The sequence below is a fragment of the Ochotona princeps genome, chromosome 4 (assembly GCF_030435755.1).
Source record: "Ochotona princeps isolate mOchPri1 chromosome 4, mOchPri1.hap1, whole genome shotgun sequence".
Lineage (NCBI taxonomy): Eukaryota > Metazoa > Chordata > Mammalia > Lagomorpha > Ochotonidae > Ochotona > Ochotona princeps.
The window spans coordinates 54,812,865-54,840,695 of record NC_080835.1 but is presented as its reverse complement, the minus strand read 5'-3'; the positions used below and the strand labels follow the sequence as shown (position 1 = coordinate 54,840,695).

The 27,831-nt window shown below is 54.3% G+C and overlaps 1 protein-coding gene and 1 long non-coding RNA gene across 3 annotated transcripts in view; one reads left to right on the top strand and one right to left on the bottom strand.

The window, feature by feature from the left end:
- LOC131480211 (uncharacterized) overlaps positions 1-25,322 on the top strand; it is a 55,857-nt gene extending 30,535 nt beyond the window's left edge. The window contains exon 3 of one of the 2 annotated variants that reach the window (XR_009245336.1): positions 24,899-25,322. This is a non-coding gene — a long non-coding RNA (uncharacterized LOC131480211). Of the gene's footprint in view, positions 1-10,149; positions 10,612-24,898 lie in introns of those variants that run through there. The other variant, XR_009245335.1, reaches the window with a different exon arrangement.
- MOGAT2 (monoacylglycerol O-acyltransferase 2) lies at positions 5,661-17,025 on the bottom strand. The gene is made up of 6 exons (XM_004589879.2): positions 16,935-17,025; positions 12,745-12,923; positions 8,480-8,684; positions 8,089-8,263; positions 7,327-7,526; positions 5,661-6,130 (listed from the first exon to the last, which is right to left on the bottom strand). Exons 1-6 carry the CDS (start codon positions 17,023-17,025, stop codon positions 5,976-5,978), a joined length of 1,005 nt encoding a protein of 334 aa, XP_004589936.2. The 3' UTR covers positions 5,661-5,975.
- Positions 25,323-27,831: the final 2,509 nt, after the last annotated feature.

Genomic DNA, 27,831 nt, shown 5'->3' with positions numbered 1-27,831 from the left:
ACAAATGTCAACAGTTTAGGTGAACGGTTTTGGGAGGGGTGTGCAGAGAAATCCTCAACACCCCAGAGAGGAGTAACTGATCTTTGTGTACCACCCAGTGAGTTATAAGTGCATCCCAGCTGGCCGCTTCCTGTCTGTTTCTAAACTTTCCTAGTTGTTCTCTGTCTATCTATTCTAATTTGTTTGTTCATGTTTGTTTGTTGTGAGGGGTTTCTGGAGCAATCCTGATGGTCCTTACAAAAGAGGGTGGGGACCCAAAGTTGGAAGCAGGCAAGGGCCAGAGAAAGCTCCTCTCCCTAGTTCCGATGGAAGTTTACTGTTCTTCTGTTTCTGCGGACCGCTCAGGGATCCTGGTTGTCGTTCCGATGACCCTGGATCCTTCAAAGGAGGAATTGGGCTTCTTCCATCCCACATTGTAGGTCCAAATGGGAATGGGTGACCTCAGAGTTCTTGGCCTCTGAAGGCACTCCTTTTCCCCCGTAGTCTCCTTGGCGGTAGGGATGTAGTCCTCGGTGGTCGTACTGATAGTCCTTGGTGAGGCTTTGGGAGTCCTGAGGGTTGGGATACAAGCCTCCTCCTGTCCCCCTGCTCCACTCTGGGGTCCCCTCCTGCTCTATGCGTATGACCTCCTGTTAAGAGGTTGTTAGGATTGCTCCTGATTCCCTCCACATGTCTTTGTAGTTTTGCTATTGTCTAATGCTGACTCCAGTCTGCTGTCTATGAGTTACCTGTTATGATCCTGATGGGTTATACTTCCCCCGTCTTCCTCACACCTACTGGGGTGATGTAAGATCTCTCTGCCCTCCCTCCCATTTCCAAGTATCATAGGGCCTTACAAGTTTATTAGGTCTTACAATTCTTGATGCAGATCATAAGCAATCTGACTCATATCGATTGTTGGTTCATTGGCCACCTCACAACGTCCTGTTGCATGAGACACAGGCTGTTTGGGGTTGAAACAATATTACTGTTTTCTGGATTGACTTCATTTCATGACAGCGACATCAATTACCACCACCACAACAACATCAACAACAGAGTATAGCACCCTAATAAAATAATGCGCCTCTGAGTAACCTATACATGCTTAATTAAAAGGAAACACAGAAGTCTTTTGGGAAAAATGATGCCATCGTCTGCTTCATGAGCACATGATGAATTCTAGTGGAAAGAGATTGTTTGGGAGCAATCAGACTGACATAAAAACATTACCGCAGTCTTGTTCAGTCTGTCCAGCCTCTCATTAAACTCTGGAAATTGTTGATGCATTTTGAAGCCAAACTCGACCTGACCAGCCTTCTACCCATCCCAGATAAATACTGGCATATGAACTTCATTTAGCAATCCCACCCCTATCTTGGTTTCGTGTTCATCAGAGGGGTAGTTACCTAGGAGGAAGATGTCCATTATTTCCCTACTAGGACACTCGAGCTCCTGGGTCTTGGTTTGGTTGGTAATTCAATCTGCTTCTAATAGTTCTTATGGGTAATCTCATTCAAACCTTCATGTCTCAGTCCCACTCTTGCCCTAGTGTTTATGTTTACTATTGCTGGGAATCACCAGAAATTCATCTCTGACCGACACAAAGGCTGTCTTATTAAAGAGTGTCAATGGGCAGCTTTTTCTGATCATAAAACTCCATAGCTCGCCGCCGGGCGGCCAGCAGGCAGAGCCTGGCACCATTTGGTGCACTGGCCGCCCGAAGCCAGGGACCCCCTCACTGCCTTGCGGCGGTGGTCTTGGCATGCTGAGTCCTGGTTCTCGGGTCCGGCCTGGTTGGGCCGCTCCCCCAGGGCCGCCCTGAGCCCTGGGGGGCGGCCAGCCGCCTCTAGGTCAGCCAAGGTTCCAGTCCCTCCCCCACTCGCCCCACCTCTAGCCTATGGCCGAGGGGTGGAGCTAGCCCTCTAGCCCGGGTCTGGAGGTTCCCACCTGGCGGGCTTACCCCGGGGGTGGGGGAAGCGGTAGCACTTGGGCCTGGGAAATAGCCGGGGACCCCCTCACTGCCTTGCGGCGGTGGTCTTGGCATGCTGAGTCCTGGTTCTCGGGTCCGGCCTGGTTGGGCCGCTCCCCCAGGGCCGCCCTGAGCCCTGGGGGGCGGCCAGCCGCCTCTAGGTCAGCCAAGGTTCCAGTCCCTCCCCCACTCGCCCCACCTCTAGCCTATGGCCGAGGGGTGGAGCTAGCCCTCTAGCCCGGGTCTGGAGGTTCCCACCTGGCGGGCTTACCCCGGGGGTGGGGGAAGCGGTAGCACTTGGGCCTGGGAAATAGCCGGGGACCCCCTCACTGCCTTGCGGCGGTGGTCTTGGCATGCTGAGTCCTGGTTCTCGGGTCCGGCCTGGTTGGGCCGCTCCCCCAGGGCCGCCCTGAGCCCTGGGGGGCGGCCAGCCGCCTCTAGGTCAGCCAAGGTTCCAGTCCCTCCCCCACTCGCCCCACCTCTAGCCTATGGCCGAGGGGTGGAGCTAGCCCTCTAGCCCGGGTCTGGAGGTTCCCACCTGGCGGGCTTACCCCGGGGGTGGGGGAAGCGGTAGCACTTGGGCCTGGGAAATAGCCGGGGACCCCCTCACTGCCTTGCGGCGGTGGTCTTGGCATGCTGAGTCCTGGTTCTCGGGTCCGGCCTGGTTGGGCCGCTCCCCCAGGGCCGCCCTGAGCCCTGGGGGGCGGCCAGCCGCCTCTAGGTCAGCCAAGGTTCCAGTCCCTCCCCCACTCGCCCCACCTCTAGCCTATGGCCGAGGGGTGGAGCTAGCCCTCTAGCCCGGGTCTGGAGGTTCCCACCTGGCGGGCTTACCCCGGGGGTGGGGGAAGCGGTAGCACTTGGGCCTGGGAAATAGCCGGGGACCCCCTCACTGCCTTGCGGCGGTGGTCTTGGCATGCTGAGTCCTGGTTCTCGGGTCCGGCCTGGTTGGGCCGCTCCCCCAGGGCCGCCCTGAGCCCTGGGGGGCGGCCAGCCGCCTCTAGGTCAGCCAAGGTTCCAGTCCCTCCCCCACTCGCCCCACCTCTAGCCTATGGCCGAGGGGTGGAGCTAGCCCTCTAGCCCGGGTCTGGAGGTTCCCACCTGGCGGGCTTACCCCGGGGGTGGGGGAAGCGGTAGCACTTGGGCCTGGGAAATAGCCGGGGACCCCCTCACTGCCTTGCGGCGGTGGTCTTGGCATGCTGAGTCCTGGTTCTCGGGTCCGGCCTGGTTGGGCCGCTCCCCCAGGGCCGCCCTGAGCCCTGGGGGGCGGCCAGCCGCCTCTAGGTCAGCCAAGGTTCCAGTCCCTCCCCCACTCGCCCCACCTCTAGCCTATGGCCGAGGGGTGGAGCTAGCCCTCTAGCCCGGGTCTGGAGGTTCCCACCTGGCGGGCTTACCCCGGGGGTGGGGGAAGCGGTAGCACTTGGGCCTGGGAAATAGCCGGGGACCCCCTCACTGCCTTGCGGCGGTGGTCTTGGCATGCTGAGTCCTGGTTCTCGGGTCCGGCCTGGTTGGGCCGCTCCCCCAGGGCCGCCCTGAGCCCTGGGGGGCGGCCAGCCGCCTCTAGGTCAGCCAAGGTTCCAGTCCCTCCCCCACTCGCCCCACCTCTAGCCTATGGCCGAGGGGTGGAGCTAGCCCTCTAGCCCGGGTCTGGAGGTTCCCACCTGGCGGGCTTACCCCGGGGGTGGGGGAAGCGGTAGCACTTGGGCCTGGGAAATAGCCGGGGACCCCCTCACTGCCTTGCGGCGGTGGTCTTGGCATGCTGAGTCCTGGTTCTCGGGTCCGGCCTGGTTGGGCCGCTCCCCCAGGGCCGCCCTGAGCCCTGGGGGGCGGCCAGCCGCCTCTAGGTCAGCCAAGGTTCCAGTCCCTCCCCCACTCGCCCCACCTCTAGCCTATGGCCGAGGGGTGGAGCTAGCCCTCTAGCCCGGGTCTGGAGGTTCCCACCTGGCGGGCTTACCCCGGGGGTGGGGGAAGCGGTAGCACTTGGGCCTGGGAAATAGCCGGGGACCCCCTCACTGCCTTGCGGCGGTGGTCTTGGCATGCTGAGTCCTGGTTCTCGGGTCCGGCCTGGTTGGGCCGCTCCCCCAGGGCCGCCCTGAGCCCTGGGGGGCGGCCAGCCGCCTCTAGGTCAGCCAAGGTTCCAGTCCCTCCCCCACTCGCCCCACCTCTAGCCTATGGCCGAGGGGTGGAGCTAGCCCTCTAGCCCGGGTCTGGAGGTTCCCACCTGGCGGGCTTACCCCGGGGGTGGGGGAAGCGGTAGCACTTGGGCCTGGGAAATAGCCGGGGACCCCCTCACTGCCTTGCGGCGGTGGTCTTGGCATGCTGAGTCCTGGTTCTCGGGTCCGGCCTGGTTGGGCCGCTCCCCCAGGGCCGCCCTGAGCCCTGGGGGGCGGCCAGCCGCCTCTAGTGCACCACAATTTCTTATCTCAGGACCTGTCATGTGTGACCCTACACCCGGAAATTGCAACCCTGATTTCTCAGATGATGACATGTTAGTTTGGTAGTGATGTGGCTGGTCCAGGGTCGCTCAAAACCAGGACCAGGGCTTGAGGTCAGATTTACAGGCCCCTGTCATGTAATAGTTACTGCGTGATCTGCTCCTGTTGGGGAAGGATCCACCATCTTCCCCTTCTGGAGGTGGTTACAAGTCCTGGTTCCAGCCAGCCAGCCACTTTGCCCACACCCTGGATGACACAGGTCCCTTAAGCAGGAATCCACAACCTTCTGGCCAGAGCATGGGTGCCCATCTTGCCGTGCCCGTGGATGCACAGTCCTCACTCACTGCTGGCAGTCCTGCCTGTGCCACTCTGCCCTAGACTTCTCATGACTCAGCAGGAGGGGTCGGGGCTGCAGTGTGACGAATCAGGAAGGAAGAGCCTCTGTGGCCTGACTCAGGATAGCAGAGGTGGGCTCAGGGTCGGTGTCAAGGCCTTCACCAGCCCTGTTGCTGGCTGGAGTTTAGGAAGGAAGTTAAAAGGGCTAATATGGAATCTGTGTAGGTTTTGATCTGAAATTTATGAAGCACAATCCCCTCCCCCCTTTTTAAAACTTTATGAAGATTTATTCATTAATTTGAAAGGCAGAGAAAGACCTTTAATTGTTGATTCAATTCTCAAATGGCTAAACAGCTGGGGCTGGGCCAGGCTGAAGCCAGGAGCCAGGAGCTCCATCCCAGTCTCCCACATGAGAGGTAGGAACTCAAGTGCTTAGGCTAGCTTCCACTGTTTTTCCAGGTGCATTATCAGACAGCTGGATGACCAGCATGGAGTAGCTGGGACTTAAATCAGGTACTCCACGTGGCAGCTTCCCTTGATGCATCAAACCATTGGCCTGAAGCACCCCTTCTGTGCCAAGGTCAGGACCTGGGGTGAGGATAGATGAGCAAGAGGGGCCCTTGCCAAGCTTTCCACCTGGGCCATGTCAGAGATGAGCCTCAGAGGCCATCTTGTCAGCTGGGGACACTGCAGCTCAGGGGGAGGGCAAAGGATCCACCTATGATCACACAATGACATCACTGGTCCTCCCAGCTCACCTTCCGGGCCCTGCTGGGTACTACATGATAGCCCAGATGATGCAGAAATGTGGAGGTGCCAGGGAAGCGGGGGGGGGGGGGGAGGGCAGCACTGGGATCTCTGGGGTGCAGGATGGGGATGCTTGTAGAACAGGCAGGAGTTGGTGACTTCTTTTGTGCTGTCACTCCAGGTTAGCAGCTAGTAAACCTTGATGTCTTTTCCCTATATTTTCATGTGTCACATGTTACATGGGAGGGCAGAGACCTCAGAAATCATCTTGCTCTAGCCCTGTCTCCCATGTCAGAAAGGAACAGAGGCTATGGAGAGGTAGGCCTGGCAGCAAATGCAGGAGCTTGTGTTGTTTCTCCAGGGGCCAGCTCTGATGGGGGTGGGACTTACAGGGCTCTAGGGAGGGGGCAGGGGAGAGGTCTCTGCAGAGATGTGCACTCTCTCCAGCTGGGCTTCCTAGCACTGGCCCCGCTCCTGTGGAGGCAGACGCTGCTGTAAGCTGGAGGTACTCAGCAAAACTCCAGGTGTTGGTCAACAGGGATGTTGAACTTGAGCTTGTGGGCATCAAAGAGGTTGCACAGTTCCTTGAGGTATCGCTGGTGCAGCTGGTCCACTTCCTCCTCCGAGGGGTGAAGCGTCTTCTGCACCTCGATGGGCTTTCCCACTGCAGGGCACAAGGGTGGGCAGCAGTTCAGCAGGTAAGCTGCTGGGTGTGGGGAGTCCCCACCTCCCTAAGCAAGGAGCTTGGAGTCCAGGAAATAGATTCGCACAGGGCGGGTTGACTCCAGGCTGCATGTGCTGGGTGCTCATCACTTTAGTCCTCACATGGTAAAACTCTTGTGGGTCCTGTTTGACCTGCCAGGTGATGAGGCCCAGAGAGGCTAAGAAACTGATCCAAAGCCATTCAGGTAGGGAGCACCAGTGCCAGGTCTTAAACCCCAGAGGGTGCTCTTCACCCACAGGTCACCTGATTCTGGGAGTCTAGGCCAAGTACAAGTGCCTATGCTTCTAGGGGGAGGCAAGCTCACAACCAGGCAGACTCTCTCATCCCCACCACCCTGTGCTGGCGTGCAGATCCCTGCTGCCTCATCCTAAAAAACAATCAAGAAGGCCCCCAAGTATTCCAGGCAGCTCCTTGCCCTCTCCTCCTGGGACAGCAAAAGTCTGCCACACGACACAGGGAAGGTCATGGCCTTGGGGGTTTACCCATTTGCGCTCATCTGGCAGGTCAGCGAGGGCTAGAGAGGAGACATATGCGCCTCTCAGTCCTAGCTGTGTTGCAGGAACCTGGTTGGGACCCAAGAAGTGGAGCTGATGTCCAGGGGGCTGCAAAGGCAGTGCCGAGCCTATGCATCCTTAAAGCTCTCCTCCACCTCTTGCCTGACAACACCCCCGGGCTCTGATTCCAAGCCCATGGCTTTCTGCTTTACACACGATCTAAAAGTGTCTCAGGGGAACTGTCCTCTGGGAACTGCCTTCTCCAAATGACCTTCCTCACTCAAAGAACTGAACCCCTCTTTGGTATGATAAAGTGTCAGGGGGACCCAGATTCTAACCTCCTCCACTTGGTGCCTCCAAGGCAGAGATGTGTTGGAGGTTACTGAACTTCTCCATGCCTCACTTTACCAGCATTGAAATGGGGTTAGTCATGCCTACCTGACTTATGGTTAGGCTAAACTGAGCAGCTAATGTCATACCTGACACACAGCAATGACTGGTCCTTGGAGCCTCCGTTCCAGGTCCTGTGACACGCTGTGTGTGTGTGTGTCCTGGTCTCAGGTGTGGCTGGCCCATCCCCAAGTCCCCCTGTGGCACCCTGCTCAGGTCCCGTCCCCACACCTAGCCTGGGACCCAGCTCACCCACAGTGGTGACGGGCCTGCGGTAGGGCATGAGGCCAAAGCTGTACTGGAAGACACCTCGGCCATGGAAGAGGGGGAAGGAGATACCCATGATCTTGTGCAGCTGGTTCTGAATGCAGCGCAGCCAGGAGCCAGAGGAGTTTTCAACCTGGTCAAATAGGTCGTTCTCGCCGAAGGAGAAGATGGGCACCAGGGCTGCCCTGGAGGAGAACAGATAGCAGAGGGTGTGGGGGGAGACCCCTGAAAAAGTACAAGCTGGGAAGTCGACTGGCACCAGCAGCAAGGGACCAGGGACTGGGCCTGGGGACTGGTGCCAGAGGACTGGGGTGCCTCCCAGATCTGACCCAGGGGCCAGCAGCACCTTCCCAGGACCACACCTCCCCAGTCCCATCAGAACAGGTAGGCTGCCCTGCTATGGCGCATCCTCCAGGATAAAAAGCACCTGCTTCCTCCCGCCCCCTTCAAAGAACCCCTCTTGTACCAGTTGGCTCTCATTCCTCAAAGCTGCTTCACCCCAAGGTGGGAGAACACCTTTGTCACAGGCCCCTGGATAAATTCTTATCCCTCCAGCTCACCTGGGTCTCTGGGGAATCTGTCCTCTCTCCCCACCCACCCCAGGTCCCTTGAATCACTGTGTCCCCTCGTCTGAACTTCTCTGAGTGTGCACAGGAGGCACTGCTGCATGGTGGGCCTCTCCCTGCCCAGGGGAATCCTCCTCCACCCACAGGGAACTCTCGACTCTGCCCCGGCTGTCGTTCATACCCGTGAGCCAGGGCCAGTCTGATGAAGCCCTTGCGATTCCGCAGCAGCAGCTTGTAGGCTCCGGGCCGCGCATCCAGGGCCTCCTGGGCACCCCCTACGATGATGGCCAACAAGTTCCCGCCGCCCTTCCTGCTCAGAATATGATCGGCGCTGGTCTTTTCGGATGTCACCAGCCCTGGGGAGAGGAGACAAGTGTGTGCCCAAACCAGAAGCAGACCGCTTGCTCCACCTGCTGCTCCCTGGCTCCTCTCCCTCTTGCCAGTCTTCCTGGGCACTCAGTCCTGTAGGAGGTTTCCTCTGCATCTAGCCTTCTCCTACCGGGGCTCCAGGGAGGCAGAGAGCAGTTGGACACACCTCCCTTACCTCTCGCAGCCGCAGTGGGCCGACTCACCCCCGGACATGATGTAGTCCCTGAAGAAGGGTGCCCGGAACCACAATGTTAGCATCATCAGGTGGGGGCGGAGGCCGGGGAAGAGCGAGGAGAAGCCGGTGCTCTCGGTGCACAGGTTGAGGAAGGCTCCCGCGGCCAGGACCCCGTGCGGGTGGAAGCCTGCGATGTAGTTCCGGGAGGGGTCCAGCTCCGCTGTCTTGATGAGCTGCGGAGACAGCGGGTGGAAGGCTAGGTGAGCCGGGGTGACCCTGCTTGCTGAGCCCATGCCTGACCCCCACCCCCTGCCAGGGTGACATTGGCCAAGCCACTGTCCCTGTCTGAACCTCTCTGTGCCCGCGCACTCAGGGTTCTTAGGGAGGGTACGACCCAGGTGTGTAGTGACACCTGGGGCCATGTGGCATTCGCTATGGACACACTGCTCTTCTCTTAGGCTTCTCATCTGTGAAATGGAACCATTCTCTGCCACCCCTCCCCAGGGAGGCTGGAGCAGCTCTAACATTTGAGGCTTGCTTGGCAGCACAGAAGGCGAAGCTGGCACAAGCCAGGGCCCCACCTGGTGTGGCGGGGGGCTGGAGGGGTGGACCCAGATTTCACACCTGTCAGTGCTTGTGTCACTGACACAATTTCAGACCTGGGAAGTGTCAGGGGCAGTTCCCACTGGGGCATCCCAGCCTGCAGACTCCCTGCATTCTTCATAGCAGACCATGCCACACCTACAGTGCCTGGTGTCCCCTTTTTCCCTGGTTGGCACGAAGTAGGAAGGAGAGACCACTGGGCCATGCAGATTCTCTGGGAGCTAAAGCAGAGGTGGCAGGTAGTGTTGGCAGTAGAGATGACCACTGCTGCTCCTGCTGCCTGGCTTGCAGTCACTGTCCTACAATGTGCTGTGTGTGTGTGTGCACCTGTGTTGGAAGCCCCTTACAACCTCCTGCCATCACAGCCAATGTATAGGAAGGCTTCGATCTGCTCCCTGGTCCTGGCAGTTAGCTGCCCCCTGCGTGGCCCTGGGTGAGGTCAGAGGGCTGTCTTGCTGTGCCCCATGAGGGGTGTGACCATGACCAGCAGGTTGCAGGCAGCATTTTTACAGCCCTAGCCACAACACTAGGTCCCTCCGATAGGCCTTAGGCCTGAGTGGCCACATATGCTCCAGACGATGACATGATCACTGTGGGGGATTCCCAGCCCCTGAAGGAGGAGAGGGTTTCAGTATAAAGTGACCACAGCCCCCCCCCCCCAGCAAAGAACATAGCCTAAATCTTCACCAGCAGCCCTTTGGGGTGCCAATAGCATGACTTCTGGAAGTCCCAAGGCCTAGAAACAATTGCCTGATTTTGCTTGAATTCCCCTACTAGCTCATTGACCCACAGGTGGACCCGTAGTTGCTGGAAGATCTTCACAAGGCCACATGCATGTGACAGTGGCATGCAGAGGCTTGCGAATGCAGGCAAACTCACCAGAGCTGGGAATTGTCACTCAAGATCCTTGCAGGGCATAAGTCTGCAACCCCACACCTTCAGGCTCCCAGCCTGGGATTGGCAAAACCAATGTGCATGTTATCCCGCCCTCTGCTGGCCACTCATTAGTACTGCCCATCCTCTATAGGTGATGTGGAAACCTGGAGCTTGACAAGGGGGGGGCGGAATCCATGCATATCTAATTTCTGCCAATAGGGGATGCTGTGACACCTGCGAACCACGTGGGAGTGCCTGGGTTTGAGTTCCAGCTACTCTGCTACTGATCCAGCTTCCTGCTAATGCACATCCTGGGAGGCAGAAGACGATGGCTGAAGTGCTTGGGCCTCTGCTGCCACCCACGCAGGAGACTAGGATGGAGTTCCAGGCTCCTGACTTCAGTGCCTGGAAGACTGGAAGATTCTCCCTCTCTCTGCCATTAAAAGTAAAGTCCAGTGTCAACAGTGTCATAACCGAGGAAATGCCCTTGGAACCCTAAGGGCAGCAGATCAGATAGGTGCAGAGCTGACCCAGTGTCATTTCTGCCAGCCCTGAAGCTGAACACAACCCAGTGAACAGGGGGCAGGTGTTGCCAAGAACCGTAAGCTGCTAGGAAGACTCTCCCTGGCCAAGTTCCAAGGAATAGGCTCTGAGGCCTCTGCTGGCTGGCCTGTGCTCTCCAGCCCCATCCACTGGCGTGCCTTCAGGCTTCATCACCCTGTGCCGCAGGTGGCTGATCAGCAGCCATCCTGTGCCTGTGCTACTTCTGCCCTTCTGCCGGGCAGGTCACCCTTCTTCCCCCTGGAGAACTCAGGGCACAGGACACAGAGTCAGGACCCTACTCAAGACTCAGCTCCTGATGTCACTCGTTCCCCAGGATACTGTGGCCCTCCTGGCACAGAGGAAGGAGCAATCCCCAGGTATAGTGGGCTAAGTGGCTGCCTATATTGCCAACAACCTAAATGGGTGCTGATTCAACTCCTGACTGCTCCACTTCAGATCCAACTCCCTGCCAATGCACCTAGAAGAGCAGCAGGAGATGGCCCAAGTGTTTGAGCCCCTGTCACTCGTGTGAGAGATCCGAATGAAGCTCCTAGTGTGAGAGACCCTGATGAAGCTCCTAGCTCCTGGTTCCAGCTTAGTCCAACCCCCAGCTATTGTAGACACTCTCTCTCTCTCCCTCCTCCTTGGTTACTCTGCCTTTCAAGTAAATAAAATAACTCTTTGGGAGAAGATAAAAGAGGAATCCCAGGTTGGAGAGAGGAGAGTCAAGAAAATGAGTTTAGAAGCTCCAAATCAGAGGCCCTGGGAGAAGGATCTCCTGGATGTGACCCTGGGAGAGAGCCCTGCAGGGGAAGCACAGACGGGGGCTGGCACCCCCTCTTCTCACCCTCCCAGGCCTCTGCTAGCACTCTGCCCTTCAACACCTCCTCTCTGTAAGGGCACACCTCCTCTAGCCAACTTCTGCCCTCTGCCCTGCCCCACCTACTCTTGCCCTTTGTCCAAGAAGCCCTACTCCCTAGGGTGCTAGGGGCAAATGCACTCCAGCCGTTGCCCAGCTGAGCTAATTCTTGTGGGGCCGTATGACTGTCAGGTGGAAGACGGCTAGGAGCCCTGAGGATTCCAGACTCTGCCTTCCAGGCCCTGCAGGGGCCAGAGGAGGTGGGGCTCGTGGCTGGGCCCCTGGCCCTGCTGCACCAACTGCTGACTCAGTGAGAAGGAGAGAGTCACCTCCAGGTGACAGAGAACCAGTGAGGTGCATGACCTGCTGTGTGTGCCGGAGTCCACACAGCCCAGGGAGGTCTGTGGCTTCAGCACCATCTCATATGTGAGGACACCAGGGCACAGAGGGATGGGAAGAGGGGACTCCCCCAAGCTCCTACACCCAAGGTGGGAATCCAGCCCATGCAGTTCTAGAGGACCTCCTCCTCCCAGAGCAGACTCAGCCCAGTCACTCTCCCATCGTCACTGCTCTCCCCACCCCGTCCCATCAGGACAGCTGGCTGCCTGGTCAAAAGTTTCTGGGGGAAGGTGAAAGAGCTGAAGGGTCTGCTCGCTCAGATTCAGGGACCTGCTGCAATCAGGCCCAATCTCAAGTCCAGGGTCAGCTGTGCAAAAGGACCATGTGGTGTCCTGAGCCAGACAGTGAACAGCGCTAAGGGCTACCAAAATCTATCTGCGCCCGGGCTCATAGGAAAACTGAGATTCAGAATGGGATATGGCATGCCAGAGGCAGGGCAAGAGGGGAATCAGGGCCAGCTCACAGCTCTCTCTCTTCTCCCTTTACCCACAGTGGTGCAAACTTTCAAACTTGCAGGGACTGGCATTGTGGTGCAGTGGGTAAGGTTGCTGCATGCAGTACCAGCATCCCATATGAGTCCTGGGTCACATCCCAACTGCCTCACTTTGGACCTACCACCCTGCTAATGTGCCTGAGAGAGCAATAGAGGATGGCCCAAGTGCTTGGGCTTCTGTACTCACATGGGAAACCAGAATGAAGCTCTGGCTTCTGGCTATGGACCAGCCCAGCTCCGGCCATTATGGCCATTTGGGGAGTGAACCAGTGGATGGAAGCAGTTTTTCTCTGTATCTCTACCTTTCAAATAAATAAATACAGTTACACAATGTTAAACTTTAATATGTGCCACAAAGCGCCTCCCAAGCCTTTATAGTTGTTGGTCCTTACGCACTCCTGCAGATGGTCAGCCAAGGCCAGAGAGGAGTCCATTGGTTCTCCCAGGCCACACAGAAGTAGAGCCCAGGCTCCCCTCTCCCAGCTGTGCCCACCACAACCCAGCCAGCCACCGCACTCACAGAGACGGGGAAATAGTCCTTCATGTACTTCCAGATCGCCCAGCGGCGGAAGGCCTCAATGCGTCTGCCCCCCTGCCGCGGCGTGTCCCGATCCAGGTACCACCAGGTAGCATAGAGGATGGCCAACAACCAGAATCTTGTGAACAGGAGGCTGATGAAGACCACGAAGCAGATCTGGGCTGGGGAGGGCAGTGGGGTCATCAGAGAAGGGAGGGGACACTGCCAGCCCCGTCCTGCCTGGCCCCCAACCCTGGGAGGAAGGGATGAGCTTTCTATGCTTGCACAGGGGAGGTTGGGGTGCCAAGCAGGATGTAGCACAGCTCCCTGCTCCTCCTCCAACATCCACTGTGCAGCAGTCTTCGTTCACCAAGTGCAAAATGCATAGTGACAATGGACTTTGTTTTTCAGAGTCTCAAAGGGAGACCTCTTCCTGCCCATTAATATTCACTTTATAAACAGCACCTGCAGAGTACCAGGCGCTTAGTAGCACAGCCGTGAGTGACAGATCCCTGTCTGTGTGGAGTCAACTACCCCAGTGCTGTGTTGGGCACTTTATGGGTTTTATTTTGAAACAGGTTTTTAAAAATGAAGCGAGGGAGAGAAACAGACACACACAGAGCTACCATTCTCAGGTTACTCCCCAGATGCCCACCACAGCCGGAACTGGGCCGGGCAGAAGCAGGAGTCAGGACCTCCGTCTTGGTCTTGCATGTCAGTGGCATAGACCCAGCTCCAGGGACCCTCCTGTCCTGCCTCCTGGAATGTGCATTGAGCCCCAGACACTGGCATACAGGCCATGGGTATCTGAAGCAGGATCTTTTTTTTTTTTTCTTTTTTTGATAAACGGAGGGAAGGAGAGAGAGAGAGAGAGAGAGAGAGAGAGAGAGAGAGAAAGATTCTCTGTCTACTGGTCTACCCTCCAAGTGTCCGCAATGGCCAGAGCTGAGCTATCTGAAGCCAAGGAGGCAGAAGCTTCCTCCGCATCTCCCACATGAGCACAGGATCCAAGGCCATCCTCCGCTACCCTCCCAGGGTGCCGACCAGGAAGCCGAGCAGCTGGGACATGAAGCAGTGCCCACATGGGATCCCAGCATGCATGAGGCAAGGACTCAGGCACTGAGCCATTGTGCAGGACCCAGAAGCAGGATCTTCAGACACCCACCCATCAGGCCCTGGTAGCCATTCTTCTAGTTCATCCATGACTCTCACTGCTCCAGATACCTCATATAATTGGGCTCACACAGTCTCCCTCCTGCTGTGACCGGCTTATTCCACTCCCAGCATGTAGTTTCCAGTGCATGTGGGTCAGAAATTCCTTCTGGGGCAGGTGTTGTGGCTCAGTGGGCTAAGACCTACTTGGGACATCCATGTCCCTATTTGTCTGAGATCAAGTCCTGCCTCTTGTTTCTGATCCAGCTTCCTGCCAAGGCTCCTCCTGATCCCAGCCCTCAGACCTGGAGGCTTCTGGTTCCTAGGGCTTACCTCTTGTTCAGCCCTAGCTGTTGCAGACATTTGGGGAGTGAAGTGGGTAGAAGATCTCTCTCTCTCTGTTGCTCTGACTTTCAAATAAATAAACTTTTAAAAAAATTCCCTCCTTGCGAAGCTGCGTGGCATTCCTCTATGGATGGAAGCCACAAGTGCATGTGTAGCTTACTTCTACCTATCAATCATGTTTTCATGTACTACTGCATGAGTGACTCACAGTGAAAACTAGGAAAGTCTCAGGTACAAACACAGATCCCTGACTTGCCCAGAAAGCTGGAGGAAGTGTCCCCTGGCTGTGCAGGCAGCTGCTTCCCACCTACCCTCTCGCCCACCCAGGTCTGCAGCTTAGACCCCGTCCTCCCCTGTACTTCTTGTCAGCCTGCCAGCAGCCCTGCTAGTGCCTTCAGGGGCTCGAAAAAACCAGTAACGGACCACCTGCCCATGTTTGGTTCTCTGCGTGTATCTTAAACATTTTCTGACAGGCTTCAAGGAGAATGTTAGAAAGGTGTGGGGACAAGAATGTTTTACACTCCTGGTTGCACAGCTGTAGGAAATGGCAGGGTTCCTGCCAATTTTGGAGAAGAAGCTAGGAGCCCAAGGAACTGGGAGGGAGGGAGAGGCATTGCTTATTTGTTTACATTACGCATTCTTTCTTTTTTTAAGGTTTATTTATTTTTATTGCAAAGTTGGATTTTCAGGGAGAGACAGGACAATCTTCCATCAACTGATTCACTCCCCAGGTGGCCACATCAGCTGGAGCTGAGCTGATCCAAAGCCAGGAGCCAGGAGCCTCTTCCAGGTCTCCCATGCAGGTGCAGGGACCCAGGGCTTTGGGCCGTCCTCTACTGCTTTCCCAGGCCACAAGCAGGGAGCTGTATGGGAAGTGGAGCAGCTGGGGCAGGAACCAGTGCCCATCCATATGGGATCCTGGCACATGCAAGGCACTAAGCTATCATGCCGGGCCCTGCATTAAGCATTCTTACACTATATGATCAGCACCCCAACTAGGTCTCTCTCCCCTTGGATAAGAGTAATAGTTATTGCAGGTAGCTCCCACATTACGAAAATTATCTCCAGGGAATAAAAACAAATTTCTAATAGTGGCCCTCAAGAAGTGGGATTAGAGACCAGCACTGGTGGCATAGTTGGCCAAGCTACAGCCTGTAAAGCCGATATGCTGTATGGGCTCTGGTTTGAGCCCTGGCTGCCCTGTTTTTGATCCAGCTCTCTGCTAATACACCTGGGAAAGCAGTAGAAGGTGACATAAATGCTTGGGTCCCTGGATGCACGTGGGAGACCTGGATGAAGTTCCTGGCTCCGGCTTGGCCTAGCTCCTGCCATTGCAGCCATTTGGCAAGTGAACCAGTGGAAGATATCTGTGTGTGTGTGTGTGTGTGTGTGTGTGTGTTTGTTTGTGTGTGTGTGTGTCTTCACCCACCCCTGTCCCTTTGGAACTCTGCATTTCAAATAAATAAATCTTGAAAATAAAAACCCTTAAGGGGCAGGTGTTACATGCAGCAAGTTAAGCTGCTGCTTGTGACAACAGCACCCCAAGTCAAAGTGCCCATGGGAGTCCCATTTCCTGCCAATGCTCCTGGGAAAGCAGCAGAAGACGGTCCACGTGCTTGGGCCCCTGCCACCCATCCACGTGGAGGACTTGAACAGAGTTCCAGGTTCAGCATGGTCTAGTTTCAGCCACTGCGGCATTTGGGGGAGTAAAGCACAAAATGGGAGATCTCTCTCCCCTGTTTTCCAACTCTGCCATTCAAACAAATAAATATATTTTAAAGTATCAAATAAATAAAAGATTAAAAAAAAAAAAACATTCTGAGCTCCTGAATTATACAGACATCATCAGTGGACTGGATTTGGCCTGTGAGCCTTAATTTGCTGATTCCTGTCCTAAATTGTGACTCTCCCCCACTATCTGTCATTCCACACCCCGATTACAGCAGACCCCTGACCCTGACAGCAGGCTCCTGGGGCCCTTCCATGCAGATTGGACCTTGTCACTCCCCTCCCGGAGCCTCGGCTCCCCTTTGCCCTCAGGATAAGGCGCCTCTTAATCCCACTCCCTCTGGTCCTTCTGGTCTGGGAAAGCTTTGACCTCTGTGTCCTACTTGGTCTTCCCAGCTCCTAACTGGGCAGGTATCCCAGTTCAGACACATTCTAGTACTCAAAAATGCCAGCAGGCAGGCTGAGGGTGACCTTTCTCAGCCTCTGTGACCCGCTGGCCATAGTATGCGGGACTGAGGGCCTCTGGAGGCAGTCAGTGGCCCCCTAACACCTTCTTGCCTCTGGCTGCTGTGTGCTACCCTTCCTCCCAACATGCAGGACCCTGCCCTCCTGGTGAGCCTTGTTCACGGCCAGGGCTAGGCCTAAAGCAATCCCATTGCCTCAACTCATCCGCGATGACCCTGCCCTCCTCATGCTGCTGACGAGGAAGGAGAGGTCAGGCACGGGTGGACCCAGCCTGCAGAGCTCAACTTCATGCCAAGCCAGTCTGTTCCTGGCTCACCAGGAGGCATGCACACAGTCTCAGGTTACACTCAGGCTACTCCTTCTCCCACCTCCCACCCCCTGCCATCATCCCCTGGCTTCTACATAGCCCATCTGTTGGTGCACTTGATGCTGCTGCTCCGCCCCTCCCCTCATGTCCAGGGTCTCTACCCCTCTCCCTCCCCACTCCCTGTTGCCTGCCTTACCCAAGGCCAGGAAGGAGAAGACCCACTGGAGCACCGCGAAGGTCTGCAGCCTGCGTTCCCACGGCACAAATAAGGGTGCCAACTCCACCATGGCGTCTGTCTGTCTCTACCTTCCCCACCGCTGTGTGCCGAGATCTCCCACGGGGCTGTAGGCCTGCTCAAGCTGGCTGGGAGGGGGCCGAACTCAGCCCAGCCCGGCACCAAGGCCTCCCTGCCCTGGCCCAGGCAGGGCTCCACTTCCCACAAGGAACCTTTGATTTGCCCCAGCCCCACAGAAGGAAGAAGGAGGGGAGAGAGCTAGGAGCCTTTATCAGCTTTGCTTGCAGCAACACCTTATCTGCCTCATTCTGATTGCTCTACTGCCTCTGATTGCTCTCTGCTTGCCCTTCTAGCAGCTTGAGAGGCCATACCGCATTCCCAACCTGCTCCCACCAGCCCCAGGACCCAGCTCCAACTCTGTTCTTTCTCTCTTGCCATGCCCACTCTTCCCTCTCTGCAAATATGCTGGTATGGCTCCCATCCTATCTGACAATCCCTGACCCCACCACCACTTCCTGCCCCACATCTGCTTAGCAAAGCTCCACGAACTCTCTGCATCCCACACTGTCTGGTCTTCCCCTGCCATCTGTCCTCCACACTTTAGATGCCACCGCCCTGCAAAACTGGCCTTGCCCAGTTCACCAATGACGACTCTGTGTTGCTGGATCCAGGGCCCGGGCCTCAACACCAACTCCGGAGCCATCAGCAGTCCGAGCCAGGGCTGCTCTCTCCTTCCTGGCCACTGTGTGCCACGTGCCCCTGGCTTTCTCCCCCAGGCCCTGTGCTGCTCTTTCCTGTCCCCACTTGCACTCTTTGCCTTGACCAGACGGCCTGAGCCAGTCCCCACGCCCCAGCCTTCAGTATCGCTGCCCTCCGCACGCATCCTCTGCTGATCCCGTCCAGGCCAGTGACCTTGTAGTCCAGCTGCACGGCTGGGAGTCCCGTTTGCCGAGCCAGCTTAGATTTCTCCCTGGGGCTCTGAACTTGACCGTGGAGGTAGCCGCTTGACTTCTGCCCTTGAAGGCTGCTGGTCACCCCATCACAGCACATTCAAAACTGACTCTAATTTGTCCTCTAGTGCCCCTGCCGGCTCTTTCTCTGCTCTTTCCCATCTCAATAAAAGACAACGTTGTTTATCCTGCTGCTCAGGCCAAAACCCAAGTCCCAGGAGAACATTTCTGTTCCTCTCCATCCACACTCAGCCGTTAACATGCTCTGCTGGCTCTTCTGAAATCTCTCCGTCTAAATGCAAACTTGGAGCCCTGGAGGATCAAACACGGGGTTGTGTTTTTCACACAGGGGACAGCCCAGTGGTATGGCCATGTGGATCACCAAGCAGAACACTACCAGCACCCAGTGTCCTTGCCAGTCACTGCCCTCCTCCTCCCAGTAAGTCAACTCCTTATAACTGGTCTTAATTAGGGAACCATGAAGTGTGTGCTCCTTTGGGATTGGCCTCCTTGGGTCATGGTCCTGTCTTTGAGCACCTTCCCTTTGTTGTGGTCTTAGGCAGCTAGCTCCAGGTCACAAGCCATGCCTCCTCCACCCACATAATCCAAATGAAGCCCACCTGTCATCACCTGGAACCTGAGAGGGGGCAGTGTTGCATTGTTGCATAACCATTCACCTCACAAGCCCCCATAAAAGCCCATGACAGGGAGGGACACTCTCTCTTGGTCTCCCGCTTTTGTTGCTCTCGCATTCCGTCTCTTGGCTTCCCCAGTACCTGCTTGCTCTTTGGCTTCCCATGGACAGACTCCAAGGACAGGTAGCCCCTGAACATGGCCCCTGTATGTCTGTATGCCTCACCCTCTGCTCACTACTTGGGCGGGACAGTTAATGCTAAGATGCTTTGGCTTTCTAATTTGGGTACTTTCAGGAGTTCTAGGGGAGATAAGACCTAGAAATAATGGAATGTAGACAGAGAAGCCAGGAAAAGGTAAATGTTTGCAGGTTTGTAAGTGTGCCCAGGTTGTTCACTGCGTGTCTCTTAGGATAACTTATATTGCTGGGGAAGCTGGGACCTAGGTATTCAGTTTCACAGATGGGTTTCATGGTAATGACCACTTGTTCTCTTAGGGTTTTAATTCATGCTGGACTGCCACATGGACTTGTCATTTGCTAATAATCTAGTGGGCCCTGCCATCACCAAGCTTGGTTAATAAAGACTCCTTAACACATCCGATACTTGTTTGGTGTGATCTCTCTTGCACCCCACTACACCTTCACTGGAAGTCGGCAGGCTTCAACTTCCTCGCCGCTGAGGGCAGAGTGTGAATCGGTCATCGTTTCGGGAGATCCTGAACTGTGCTGCTAAAGAGCATTCTCAGATGCCGGAGGACAGTTCCAGCTGAGTTCGGAGCTCGAGAAGGGTGTGCAGAGTCGGTGATAAGGAAAGACACGGACACTGTCACTTGGTGCCCTTTGCTAACAGCTCAAGAAGCTGTCCTTTTTATTTACTCAGACACATCTCAAGCCTCTGCACAAACGTTTGATTGTTCTATTTTTACTTCATAACTAAGTGGATATGCACAGATGTTTGATTATTTTAGTTTTTACTTCATGGCCAACTAAGTGATCTTAAAGATAATTCTGTAAGTTACCATGATCATTTTCTTCAAAACAAGCCATTGTTCATTCTTCAGCAGCAGCCAGGGGGTGACAGCCAGGACTCCAAGGCCAAGGCACATGTGATTGCCTGTTAATCAGTAATGCATTCCTACTACATTTCTATTTCCACAACTTGCCCATCATTTAATCAGAGAAATATGTCAAAATGGAAAAAACATAAAAATCCAAGACAAAAGTTTCAAATATTAAATCCCCCTACAACTGCAGGCTCTACAACCTCATAAACAGTCAAATAATAATCAAAAGCATATCTCTATGCTATCAATACATCCTATAATTCCTCTAGTCAAAAAATCATAAAAGTGGCTAAAATAGCTACATTTTCTATGCTCCAAAGAGTTGCAAGGACAGGCTAACCTTTAGGGTCACAATAACTATTTTTATCGCCAAAGCATTTTCATCTCATACTCCCATCACTTTCATTAATTTTTAGGATATTTATCAAGCCATTTCCCAGAAGGCATGCCACATATCTGAGCCGATTCTGGGGCAATGGGCAGGCATACAATAAAGCGTCCAGAAACAGTATGGGCTTAATGGTACTCTTGTGTGCAAGTTGTGAAAGGCCCACTCACCCAGACATTATCAGCAACATGAACTCCCAAGCTCACATCAGTTGCAAAAGCCATCTCACAGGGCAAACAGCAATGCCTCAATAGATTACAGAATTCTTAGTGGGGTGGCTGAGTGTCCATGCAAAAGGGGGTGAGACTGCATCAAGGTGGTCAGGGAGACATCTGCCGGGCCCTGTTAAACAGCTGGAAGCTCCTCTGGGCCTTGTCAAACAGGGGAACTGTTCTCTTCACAACTTTGTGTCATCCACCCTCACTGCATGGACCCCAGCACTCAGATGCGTCTTTGAGGGCACATTTGCTGGGGACACGGCTTGACATGGAACAGCTGCTTCTTACAGTTGGGTGACAGATCGTCTTCTGGAGTAGCGCATTTGAGCAATCAGGCGCCTGGGGTTGGCCACACTGCAGTTGATTTACCGAGAGCACAGTGGTCCTTGCTGATGCTCACAGGCCTTAGCTAATGACTTATAAGCTTGCGCCATTTTAGTGGGTCTGTTGGCCACTGGGATATAATTTCATACAAAGTTTTCCTTCCTATCTTTATTTGAATTAAGCATCTCTTGAATTGAACAGCTACTTTCTTTTTTTTTATATAAAGATTTATTTATTTATTTATTTATTTATTACAAAGTCAGATATACAGAGAGGAGGAGAGACAGAGGGGAAGATCTTCCATCCGATGATTCACTCCCCAAGTGAGCTCAACGGCCGGTGCTGCGCCGATCTGAAGCCAGGAGCCAGGAACTTCTTCCAGGTCTCCCACGTGGGTGCAGGGTCCCAAATCTTCGGGCCGTCCTCAACTGCTTTCCCAGGCCACAAGCAGGGAGCTGGATGGGAAGTGGGGCTGCTGGGATTAGAACCGGCGCCCATATGGGATCCCGGGGCTTTCAAGGCGAGGACTTTAGCTGCTAGGCCATGCCGCGGGCCCCAAGAACAGCTACTTTCTGCCACCACAGCCAGCCCCTTGGGTAGTCTATAGCTCCCCCTTCCTTGTTGGTCTCTTTCTGTATCATTCTCTTGCCCACAGTCCCATCACAGCCAGAGGGACTGGTGAGTCTCAGACTATAGGAACTTTTTCCCAGGATAATCACATCAGTGGCTACTGCCCCCAGAATCAGTGGGCCACCCCATGGGTCCTTATTCTCCCGACATTTGCAGTGGTCAGGTTTCTTCTCTGCAAGGGAGTGAAGGGCTCTCTGGGTTTGGTTATTTATTTATTTATTAAGATTTACTTATTTCTACTGAAAAGTCAGATATATAGAGAGAAGAAGAGACAGAGATGAAGATCTTCCATTCGCTAATTCACTTTCCAAGTGGCCGCAACACCTGAAGCTAAGTCGATCTGAAGCTAGGAGCCAGGAGCATCTTTCAGGTCTCCCATGCAGGGGCAGGGTCCCAGGACTTTGGGTCATCCTCTACTGCTTTCCCAGGCAACAAGCAGGGAGCTGAATAGGAAGTGGAGCAGCTGGGACACGAACCAGCATCTGTATGGGATCCTGGTACTTGCAAGGGGAGAATTAGCTCGTTGAGCCATCGTGCCAGGGCCTCTTGCTCTTGACCAGCATTTCCTGATAACTAGCCTCGGTAACACTTCCCTGGTCCTTTCGGCCTTCAGAGTGGCAGGACCTCTTGCCTGTTGAGCCCCATTTCTGTGCTCCAGGACCCACCTGCTCCGGTGGCCTCTTGCCTTTATCAAAAGACAAACGGGACCTTTCCCTGAGAGTTTGTTGTGAAAGGCCCAGGAGTTCTGTCTCTGCTCCAGGATTTCCGCTGGGCACAGAACTGAACTTCGCTGTTGTTTTCATTTGTTAGATGAACTTGAGGAAGCCCAGATCCTCTCTGATCTGGATCTCCACTTCTGTAGAGTAGGGACTGGATTAGAACTCCAGGGGAAAGAAAGAACGTTGGGGGTCCACCATAAGTGATTCTTAAGATTAATGCTTATTAAACATCTTGCACTTTTGAGTGTACACTGGTAACTACGCAATCTGTACACATCATTTCCTTTCATTCTGAAAGCCACTCTGTGAGTGCTGATGAAGGGAAAACCAGGAGCAAGAGCCGGGGGAGCTGCTCCCCCTGGTGGTCACGGTGGGAAGCTGCGGGCAGGATGGATCTGCCTCACACAGTGCTGCCAGAGCCCCGCCCGTGAATGACACTGCGAACAGCAAGAGGGGCTTTGCAGTGTGATGCATGATCATGATTTACCCTTGTCTGGAGTGTGTCCCAGGTCCTCGCAGGGGTCCTCCTCCAAAGAGGAGGACCCCTGTACCAGTGAGAGTAACAGCAGAAAGCAGTGTGGTGATGGAAACAGAGACCAGAATGACATACCTTGAACATACAGTGACAATAAGCCAGATATCAAGTGGTACACTCAGCCCTTGAAAGCTGAACACAGATAATAGAATCTCTCCTCAGAGCTTCCAGAAGGAACCCGGCTTGAGGAGCCCCTCAGTGGTGAACAGTCCGTGTACACATCCCACCCCCGACCATGAATGTCCATAGGTATCTTGTGGGTGGAATCAGTGGATGGTGAGTAAGGGGGGAGCCCATAGCCAAAAAAGGTTGTGCTGCCCAGGGAGGCGAGCATGTGCTCTCTCTGCCTCGGGGAGGGGTCCTCACCTGTGCCCTCACCTTGCGTCACTCTGCGGCTTCCTCTGCATGTTGCTCCCATGAGCCCTCGGAGGCTGTCATGTCCCAGACAGACATCAGCACACAACAAACACTTGCCCTGTGGCAGGCCTGGCTCTCCCGATGCTGGCCGCCCACCTCCAAGTTCAGTTCTTCAGCAGATGCCATTGTTTCTAACTCTGGCACATCTCTCAGTTCCATCTCTGTCCTCTGTCACCGTCGCCCCACGGGCAGGTAGACAGCTGTCACCTCTCCTATCATCAGACCCTGCTAAGCCTCCTCCCTGCTGCCCGCTCCTTCTCTGGGAGAAGCCAGAAGGAGTTTCTGGAACCCACATCTGAATGCTTTGCTCCCTTGCACAGGGAGGGCAGGAGACGGCTGGCTGCGGCCACCGCAGTGGCCTTGTCCATCTGTAGCCTGTCGCCAACACCTTCCCAGAGGCCACTGCTGCTGCCAGATGCCCCAGGCACATCCTTGCGTGCTGAGCCTGGGCACTCAGCTCCAGCAGTAGACCGGCTCCGGCCTCTTTTCTCTGTAGCCACAGCCATGACCTTAAGGGAACTTGTACTTCCAAGCTGGCACAAGTCCCTGTAAAGCCTTTACGGGCCTGAAATCCACTCCCACCATGACCATCACAAAATACCCTTGGCTCCCTCATTAAGTATCATTTACAGCAGTAAAACACTCTAAAAGGATTTTTATTATCATGTCCAGTTTTGAGAACAGTAAATTATTCATTTTACTTTTTTACTTGAACTCATACTTACTACCACTGATACATGACCTGGGCTGCCCTTGACCAAGAACATCACTCAGCCTTGGTGATAGAATCAATGCACATGTTAGTGGTACTCTATGTTATGTTTGTAAGCCAGCCAAAGCAGATGCCTTCTTTTCTTCCCAGGTCAGGAACATTTATGTAAGCCTTCGGGCAGCTCATAGGCCCCTAGCCGTGAGGTGTGTGGGTCCCTGGGTCTCTGCAGAGGCCCCAGGCCCACAAATGGGGCCACATAGAGGCTGAGGCACACAGGAACTGGAGGGCTGGGGTGGGAGGGACCTCAGCTCCTCGCTTGCAGGACCACAACAGCTATACGGTAGAGGAGCCAACTCCTGTTCTTCAGACGAGAGGAGGCTGAGACAACTTCGGGCTAGGAAGGAGTGCCCTGCTCTAGAGGCATTCCAGAGACTCCTGGGTACTCCTGGCTCTACCTGATACCCTCTGCTGTCTTCTCTGCCTGCCGCTTCCCCAAGGATGCTGGCTCAGCTCTGATTTTCTTGAAGTCTCACGCCTCCAAGGACATACAGCTCCAAGGAGGAAAAGAAATCAGACCTACTCATTGCCCAGCTCCGTGAGGTCATTGTCAGTGCCTGACCCCCACGAAACCTCTCCTCATTCCAGCTCATCTCTACTGCAAGGTCAACAGTAGTGACTGGCGAGTTAGTGAAGGATTTTAAAACTATGCAACCCCCTGAACAAGGTGTGGTGGTCTGTGTAGGTGCCAGATAGATGAGTTCCTTCCCGCCCAGCTGGTCCTGGCCCACAGTCTCACCACGCACCAAGTTTGGCCAGCCCTGTCCTGGCGGTCCTTCTGGCCAGCCCTGTCCCTTCCCCAGTGGTCCTTGTCACCAGGGCAGCAATCCTGCTTGAGAAGGAGTGGGGTGGGAGGCGATGTGCTGCATGGCTCTTGGGAGCTGGAACCAGGGGCTGGCTGCTTGAAGCAGGTTGACAGCTTAGCTCAAGGACTGCCGGGCCCAGGTCCTCTGTTCTCCCCACCAGTTCTGCTTCCCTTTTCCTGCCTTGAGTATCTTCAGTGCCCTGTGGCTCCCTAGGGGCGCAGGAGGCAGAACGTGGATCCTCTTGGCTCGGTTCCAAGCCACAGTCTCCACACTCATCAGAGCAAATTGATCTTACAAATACTACCTCTCCTGCCCACTGCACTTGATCCTACTGTTTGAGCCCAGTGGGAAGGCTTCTCTCTTAAAAATAGAAAAAAAGATAATCACTTAATTTGAACGCTTATCAGAAACAATTCTGACTCAGCAAACCAGGATAGTGGACTGCAGCAGTCTGATGTGTTTTCCTTACAGAAACGAATGCTTGGAGTGGAACTCCCATGCAACAGGAGTTGTCCTGCGAAAGATGGCCACACATTAACCTGGTTCACCCTTCTCTTCTACAGTAAAACATCATGTGATACTCTAGCATCCAGGGAGAAGTCTCACAGTTCAATACTGTTCCACAACCAGGAGCACGATCCTTACAGGGTCCTCCAGTCTCCACCACGATGGTCATCACCACCATCAATGGCATCACCATCACCTTCCTTATCATCACCGTCACCATCCAGCCATCATCTGCCTGCACCTGCTGTGCATCAGGAAAGACCCACCCCATGACCTCACTCATATCCTCACTTTCCACAAAGGGAAACTGAGGCTCAGAGAGGCTCATTAAGTCTCACATGTTACCCAGCTGATAAAGAGCAGAATTCAGGGTCTCCGGCTCCAAAGGCCTGTTGTTTTCTACCTGGCAGAATTCCTCTCCCGTTTTCCTTCCATCACCCTACCCAGTTGCGTTGCTGGTCAGCTCTTGGCAGTCCTGCGATTCTCCCCAACAGTACTTGCTGTGATGTCTCAGAAATGCATGTCCACTCCTCTCCCATCCGCTGCATGTTGACTCGGGTAGGGGGTAGAGGCTCTCAGCGCCTGCTCAGTGTCCGAGGGTTCATGACTTCCTCAGACATTCATGGGGGTGAATCACTGAAGGTCGTGTGGACGTGTGGATAAAGTGTGGGTGTGGTAAGTGCAGGAGCAGGAAGTAAAGGAGAACTCAGATCTTCACCTTGGCTTCTTTGCTATCACCGGTAATTAAACCTGGGACAGGTGCTTCGGAAAGCAGGTAAGAAGCCACAGGGGACGGATGGTACAGTCTACTTTAGAAGATCTGCATTTCCATCCCAGGCCCTCTCCTGATTCCAGCTTACCGGGAAGCAGGTGATGACCCAAGCGGTTAGGTCCCTGCCACTTGCGTGGGGGGCCTGGACTGAGTTCCTGGTCCCTCGATTGAATGTAACCTAGCTGTGGCCTTGGGAAAGTGAACCGACACATGGAAGATTTCTGTTTGTCTTTTGGTCTCTCAGATAAATGAACTTTTTAAATAAACAACTTAAAAAAATTTATTTATTTATTATTGCAAAGGTAGATTTACAGAGAGGAGAAAACACAGAGAAAAAGATCTTCCATCTGTTGGTTTACTCCCCAAGTGGCCACAACAGTCAAAGATGAGCCAATCTGAAGCCAGGAGCCTTCCAGGTCTTCCATGCAGGTGCAGGGTCCCAAGGCTTTGGGCCGTCCTCTCTGCTTTCCCAGGCCACAAGCTGAGAGCTGGAAGGGAAGTGGAGCAGCTGGGATATGAATAGGCACTCATGGGATCCCAGCAAGTGCAAGGTGAGGACTCTAGCCACTAGGCTACTGTGCTGGGCAAAAAATAAGCAACTTTTAAAATAAAGTTGCACTTATACAAAACTTATCTCCACCATTGCATTTCTTCCCAACAGTGGTGCTGCTGTTCCTCCCAGCATCCTCTTTACTGATCCTCTAGTTTATTCATTCAAGCATCAAGGACTTGGTTTTCATTTTCATTTTTGTCTTGGGTGGGGTGGGATTTGGCTATATCTACAATGTGCCTGACACGGTCCCGGGGAATGGGAACATGAAACAGGTCAGGCAGGGTCTTAGAGAACTCAATGGGTTTTTTAGTCAACAGCGAGGTGGAAGTAAGAAAGGTAAATGTGAACAAGAAGAAAAGAAAGGGAAAAGATGAAGGGTGATGGAGAGAGAAGGAAAGGGGGAATGGAAGGGAAGGGGAGGAGAAAGAAGGGAGAGGAGGGTTAGGGTTTGGATTAAGGGAGGAAAGGGAAGGGAGAGGAGAGGGAGGGGAGTGGAGGGAGGGGAGGGGAGGGGAGGGAGGGGAGGGAGGGGAGGGAGGGAGGGGAGGGAGGGGAGGTAGGGGAGGGGAGGGAGGGGAGGGAGGGGAGGGAGGGGAGGGGAGGGAGGGGAGGGAGGGGAGGGAGAGGAGAGGGAGGGGAGGGGAGTGGAGGGGAGGGAAGGGAAGAGCAGGGCAGAGCCACACCTATACCTTCCTAGGGTAACTGACCGAGTGCTCAGCTCGCTCACCTCTGGGCATGTGAACATCCACCGGAGGATCTCCTGGCTGGGACAGCGATGAGCCAGTAAACAGAAGACCCACAGGTGAATTGACTGATACCAAATATGGTTTCCCAAATGAACAAAAGCTGCCAGGACACACATTCAATTGTTTCTCTCTCTAAGCAGATTTCTCTGGCCTGCTGCACTTTTAAAAGCTCTCTCTGTGTCTTTCCTCATTCCTCATCGCCCCTTCTTGAAGCCCTGAATCATGCTGCCCTGGTTGCAGCCAAGGGAAGGGGCGGGGAGAGGAACGGAAGGACAAGAGTGTTATTACAGTCTCAGAACTGCATCTATGAACTATTGAATCTGTTCAAAACTAACTAAAAGATTTTTTAAAAGCAAATGACAAGAGTCATATATATATATATATTTATGTCAATTTATAGTAGGCCCAATCAGAGATTGCAATGATTTAGCCTTTAATATTATTTAGAAGCAGCTTTACTGTGTTTTTAAAGATGTTTCTCACTTAACAGACCTTTCAGACTTACTGAACTTGACCTTTCCAGAATAATTCTATATTATTGTAAAATCTAAGAAATGAAGCGGGAAAATCCTGAAAATGGTTGTAGATGTATTCTTTTTTTTTAAATATGTATTTATTTTAGTGGAAAGTCAGATATACAGAGAAGAGGAGAGACAGAGAGGAAGATCTTCCATCCGATGATTCATTCCCCAAGTGACTGCAACAGCCGGTGCTGTGCCGATCTGAAGCCGGGAACCAGGAACCTCCTCCGGGTCTCCCACGCAGGTGCAGGGTCCCAATGCATTGGGCCATCCTTGACTGCTTTCCCAGGCCACAAGCAGGGAGG